This window comes from Tinamus guttatus, unplaced genomic scaffold (assembly GCF_059628265.1).
Source record: "Tinamus guttatus ecotype Peru unplaced genomic scaffold, ASM5962826v1 Tinamus_guttatus_pri_ptg000529l, whole genome shotgun sequence".
Lineage (NCBI taxonomy): Eukaryota > Metazoa > Chordata > Aves > Tinamiformes > Tinamidae > Tinamus > Tinamus guttatus.
The window spans coordinates 31,545-37,869 of NW_028289063.1; the positions used below are offsets into that span (position 1 = coordinate 31,545).

Genomic DNA, 6,325 nt, shown 5'->3' on the forward strand with positions numbered 1-6,325 from the left:
TCCAGGTGAGTGTTGAAGATCTCCAGAGAAGGAGACTCTACCACCTCTCTGGGCAGCCTGTTTCAGGGCTCTGTCACCCTCACAGTAAAGTTCTTCCTCACATGGAGATGGAACTTCCTGTGTTTCAACTTGCACCCATTACCCCTTGTCCTGTCAGTGGCCACCACCAAGAAGAGTTTGGCCCCATCCTCCCTACAGTCACCCCTAAGGTACTTCTACATGTTGATCAGATCTCCTCTCGGTCTTCTCTTCTCCAGACTAAACAGGCCCAGCTTGCTTAGTCTTTCCTCATACGGTAGATGCTCCAGTCCCTTAATCATCTTGGTCGCTTTATGCTGCACCCTCTCTAGAACCTCCATGTCCCTCTTGTACTGCAGAGCCCAGAACTGCACACAGTACTCCAGGTGAGGCCTCACCAGAGTTGAGGAGAGGGGGCAACATCTGCTGGCAACACTCCTCTTGATGCAGGCCAGGATCCCATTGGCCTTCTTGGCCATGAGGGCACACTGCTGACTGAAGGTTAACTCCTTGTCAACCAGGATTCCCAAATCCCTCTCTGCGGAGCTGCTTTCCAGCAGGTCAACCTCTAATCTATACTGGTGCCTGGGGTTATTCCTCCCCAGGTGCAGGACCCCGCACTTGTCCTTGTAACGTGATGCTGGGCAATATTTCTAAATGCCTCTGCCTTTGCCTCTGCCTTTCTTCTCCTCTACTACTCTTCTCTCATCAGCACAGCCACGTGTGGGGCAGCCTGGCACAGGCAATGCAGAGACCATTGCCTATCTGCAGTGGTCACTGAGAGATGAACCCTAGATTGAGGCTAACAGATCACCCTGGAATGCTGAGGTCATCCCCTGGATCTCATGGAGTTCACAAGCAGAAGAGCAGCCCCATTTGTGGTTGCACACCCTTGGGCATGTTTTTTGATTCCAGTTTCTAAAGAGAGGCCACATTCAGGACCATCATAGGGAAGATCCCCTTTTATTATGGAAATGTTATTCTGGAGTCCAGCTGTGGCTTAAGGGAGCCCAAGGACTGGTCCTGCCTCTTCTACCAGAGTACAAGGGAAAACAAGCCTACCAGGTTATGAGAGTTCCTGGGCCATATCTGCAGAATAAAGCATGGAAGGAAAGAACGGAAATGAGGAGGACAGCTCTAAATAGAGAAAATCCTGCTGCCCTCCTGGAATGTGTCTTCAGGAAAGATGAACTGCCATGGGAAGGCTGCCTCTAGACTTTCCTTCAATTCACTCATGTTTAGTTTTGTGTGTTTAGTTTTGTGTGTTTCCATGGAACCATGGAAACCTGTGGTGACACTTGGTTGCCATTTCTGTCATATTAGAGAGATTTGAGATCACACTGTAACCGTAGCCACGAGAGCTGAGATCTCCTAAACAACACTTGACCCCTGGTCTCACCCCACCTGCCCTTGTCCCGCCGTGACTCTGCACCCCAGAGGTCCCTTGGTGTCAGTGCTGGAAAAGACGCTGCAGAGGGAAACTCTCCTCCCTGCACTGGGCACATCCAAGGGAGCTCAAAGAAGCGGCTCAGAGAATCCCCCCTCTCTGCTAGTGAAGGGGGAAGCCTGGCTTCCTGCTTTATCATGGTCTGTGTTTAAGTGCTAAATGAGAAATTCCTGTGCAGTCGTGACAAAAACTAGGTATCTTTATTTTATTATTTATTATTTTAAGATGAGTGTAAAAGAGAGAAGTAAAAACTAAAGAAATGGATAAAATACAGCCTCGATGCTAGATATCCTGGTGAGTGAATGAAACAGTTGTTACCACTGACCTTGTACCCACTGGATGAGTTTTCTCAGTGCCTCCTTGAGCTCCTTGTTCCTCATGCTGTAGATGAGGGGGTTCAGGGCTGGAGGAACCACCGAGTACAGAATGGACACAACCATATCTAGAAGTGGGGAGGAGATGGAGGGGGGCTTCAGGTAGGCAAAAAATACAGTAATGACAAACAAGGAGATCACGGCCAGGTGCGGGAGGCACATGGAAAAGGCTTTGTGCCGGCCCTGCTCGGAGGGGATCCTCAGCACAGCTCTGAAGATCTGCACATAGGACACCACAATGAAAGTGAAACACCCAAAGCCCAAAGAGAAAGTAAACCCAATGAGCCCAACTTCCCTGAAGTAGGAGTGTGAGCAGGAGAGCTTGAGGATCTGGGGGATATCACAGAAGAACTGCTCCACCACATTGCCTTGGCAGAGTGGAAGGGAAAATGTGTTCGCAGTGTGCAGGAGAGCACTGAGGAAACCACTGGCCCAGGCAGCTGCTGCCATTTTGACACAAGCTCTGCTGTCTATGAGGGTCCCATAGTGCAGGGGTCTGCAGATGGCAACATAGCGGTCATAGGCCATGACTGTGAGGAGATAAAACTCTCCTCCCAACAAGAAGACGAAGAAAAGTATCTGGGCAGCACATTCCAAATAGGAAATGGCCCTGGTGTTCCACAGGGAATGGGCCATGGCTTTGGGAACAGTGGTGGAGATGGAGCCCAGGTCAAGGAGGGAGAGGTTGAGGAGGAAGAAGTACATGGGGGTGTGGAGGCGGTGGTCGCAGGCTACGGCTGTGATGATGAGGCCGTTGGCCAGGAGGGCAGCCAGGTAGATGGCTAGGAAGAGCGAGAAGTGCAAGAGCTGCAGCTCCCACCTGTCTGCGAATGCCAGGAGGGGGAACTCACTGAGGAGGCTCCTGTTTGACATTTGTTTTTTTGCAGCATAGGGGCAATATGTGAGGAAGAAAAGACATGGACAAGTTAGAGGAAACTTCTCTGAGCAAAACTTTCCCATATCTGTGCCCAAACACACAGTCATTGCCTCCCCTCCATTTTAGCAGGACCATCCTTGAGCTCTATGGCTTCAGCTCTTGGCCTTGATGCTGGGGGAGAAGAGCTGGCCTCTCCATCTGCATTGGTCTCAATTACCCTGTGCTCTCACCTTGGAGCTGTAGGATGCTTGCACTCATGTTACCCCTCAATTAAATGACACCATGGAGAGCAGAGGATTCCTTTACATCATGTCCACCAGCACTCCTTTGGAGGGGATGTCAGGCAGGTTTCCACCCTCCCCTTGGAGCCAGCAACACCTTGGGCTCCTGCCAGCTGCCCACATCCACCTCCCTGCAGCGATTCTGTGACCTCAGATTCCAGGAGGCTTCTCCCTGGGGCACCCAGACAGCACCTGCTGTAACGGGGGAGCTGAGCTCTTCCGGAGGGTAGCTTGCAGCCCAGACAGGCACCCAGGGAGATGGCAGGACGTCCTGAGGATGGGGTGTCCTGATGAGAGAGGTGGCTCATTCCAAGCTCCTCCAACCGCACTGCCCTGAGCCCCACAGCTTAGAGGGCACTTGGGCACCTCATAGTCCAGGACCCAACTGCATGGCAGGACCCACAGGGCCAGTGTCTGACCTGCATCAGAAACCCCCTGCCCAGAGAGTCCAAGGGAAGGAGAAGGGCAGCATGGGCAGGTGCGATCATGGAGTAACACCATGATAGCTGTGCCGAGGGAGGCAGGGCCTGGCAGGGACAGAGGGGCACTCAGATGTGTCTCCTCTCCTGGACATCTGGCTCCTCTGGGACAACTCCTGCCCTGGCCCCCATGTCCTGGAGTGCAGAGAGCTGTGCTGGTGGGAAGGGGCGCTGCAGGAGGCACTTTCCTCTCACCATGATTCCATAGCCTGGAGCCGTCCCTGCAGGAGCTGCTTCTCTGTCCCCACGTCTCTGCCCTGTCCATATTCATAGACCCCATCGCACCCGCTGGGTGCTCAGCTCTGCCCTGTAGACACCTGCCAGGGGCAGGACCCTGCCCAGGGCACCTCCGTGTTTGCAGGTGCAAAAGAGCAGGTGAGACAAACCTTGCTGAGGCTGGGGAGGGGATGTTGGCTGTGTCTGCAAGCAGAGGGGTGGGCGAAGGCAGCCGTGATCCCTCTGAATGTGTGGCTGGGAGTCCCTGCTCTAAAGCACGACCAGCTCCAAACAGGGGAAGCTGGGAGAGCCACCCTGACAAATCCAATCAGCTGCTGAAGGCGCCAGGTTCAGAAGATCCCTCCAGGAACCGCAGCAGTGTAGCCCTGCAGCCAGAGACTTACCGTGTCAAGGGCTGGGGAGGTTTCTGCCTGCAGTGAGCTCAGCCGCCCTCCCATTCCCAACTGTCTTTCACTTAGGAGCGACTCATCCCAGCCTGGTGCCCGCGGGCAGTGCCCTGAGTCTTGGTGCTCCTTTATGAGGAGCTGCTCCTGGGCAGAGCTGTCTCTCTGCAGCGCCTGCCAGGTTGCCATGGGCTCCCGCAGTCCCAGGAGCCAGGCCCAGCTCAGGAGCAGGGACCCAGCTGCAGATGGGACATTTTCTGTCCCCTGTGCAGCCTCCAGGCATTTCTGGGGCTCCAGGGCTGACAGTTCCTGCAAGGCAGCAAAGTCATCCCTGGCAAAGGTCCACTGATGTAAAGAGAGAGAGTCCGTGGAAAGAATCCAGCATGCAGCTGGCCTCATCACAGGATGGTTGTCTAGGAGAGTGGACATGTCCTGCTGTTGAAGCCTCTGCTTCCATCCCATAAGAACTCAGAACACTTGCACAGGGGCAAGAAGGGAGTTAACACCCTCATGCTTCAGGAGGTGATTTAGAGCAGTTCAGCAGTGCAGCTAATGCCCATTGAGAAGCTCCAGGAGCGCAGGAGGATTCAGTTTGCTCTTGTGCACTCCACAACCTCAGAGGAGGATTCCCTTTGTCCAGCTGCTGGGGTGCACAAAACGGCTGCCTGTATGGGAGCTGGTTTTCTGAGCTCCCACTGCAGTCACTGGGAGAAGTGAATCAGCTGTGCACACACACTCGCCCCTTTGGACTTTTTCCAAGGGGGAGGCAGTCCACGTTGGACAGAGCTGGTCCAAGACAGGTGCAAATGTCCACTTGATCTGACAGAGCAATGAGGAGATCCATGTCCATTGCAAAGAGCTTGCATGATTCTGTGCAAACACTTGATTTCATGCAAGGAAAACAGGTCTACTCGGCCATGTCAGATGCCTGAGGTGCCCAGCAAAACCACCACATTCCTAGCATATTAAAGAGGGAACCAACAGGAAAATCGGGCCCTTCGAATTAGTTGGCAACCACCTAGGACACCTGGATTTCATACATGCTCCCCCGAAGTTGAGTGCCACCACTGCCTTCAGGAAAAGTCTCCCTTGGAGACAGATAACAGCTCCCCTCCTCTGGTTAGCCATGCTACTACTAATGCAGCCCCACAGGCATCTGGCATTATTCACATGACCCTGCACCACTGCCTCATATGGCATCCCTCGTAGCACCAAGGCCCTTCCCCTCAGCCCTGTCCTCAGTTCCTCAAGTTTCTATCTGTCCTGACAGACAAGGTTATATTCTTCCCCACACTGTGGTACTGCCAGGAGCTTTACTTGGTAGTGGGAAGCAGTATGAATAGCCAAAACAACCCGAAAAATCCCCAGTTTAGAGAATTTCAGACTGGACATAAGGATAAAGAAATGACACTGGAATGCTAGTGCTGTGATGCAACAGGACACCCAGGAGGAGTCAAGGATCATCCCATGGCTTTGGGAAGGAACAACCGGTGGGGATGCAGAGACATCAGTGAAGGGAAGGAGATCCCGTGTGAGAGCAAAGTGGGGAAGCAGGGTGGGTGTCTACAGGCTGCATGGACACGACTGCAGACATGAGACAGCATAGGACAGGCTCTGCTGGAGACAGACAAAGGCACTGTCAAGGCTCCCAGACACCAGAGCAGGTCAGCATCTTCTTGGCATGGCTGTTGTCTCTGCCACCAAGGCCTGTCAGGACACATGGGCCTCAGTGTCCCTCTTGCTGACACCCCAAAAGGTGTCATATCATTGTCCTGCACTGAGCACTGCACACCCCCACCCACACATTGTCTCCAAGAGGACCTGGAAAACATGTGGGAGAAAGGATCTCCTTTCCCAGAAGCACCGGGGCCAAGCTTGGACATTTTGCCTGATAAAACACCTCAAGGGTTAATGTGGCATCAGAGCCACCTGCACGTTTCCTCTGCCTACCTGTCATCAGTGATGACAATGTTCTGCTCTAATCAGCCCCTGGAGACACTTCACTGCTAACAAGTATCAGTGGGACCCATTAAAACTCAACAAAATGTTGGGGGTTGATCTTGACTCTGAATTCTCCTCTCAGTAACTGAGGTTCATGGATTCAGCATGAAATATACCATGGAGCTCATTAAAATGCAAAAAGCTCTCACAAACCATGTCCCTCCCTGCAATTTTTGTCTAGGCTTGCATGACTAATTGGAGAGGTTTGGGGACTGTAGCTGAAAGGTG

General features: G+C 53.0%; 1 protein-coding gene across 1 annotated transcript; it reads right to left on the reverse strand.

The window, feature by feature from the left end:
* Positions 1 to 1,779: 1,779 nt before the first annotated feature.
* Positions 1,780 to 2,712, reverse strand: LOC148592736 (olfactory receptor 14J1-like). Its single transcript, XM_088533938.1, has one exon. It carries the CDS (start codon positions 2,710 to 2,712, stop codon positions 1,780 to 1,782), a length of 933 nt encoding a protein of 310 aa, XP_088390064.1.
* Positions 2,713 to 6,325: the final 3,613 nt, after the last annotated feature.

What these genes read in the sequence shown, in the direction of transcription:
- LOC148592736 (XM_088533938.1), bottom strand. Translation starts at nt 2,712, where the DNA reads ATGTCAAACAGGAGCCTCCTCAGTGAGTTCCCCCTCCTGGCATTCGCA.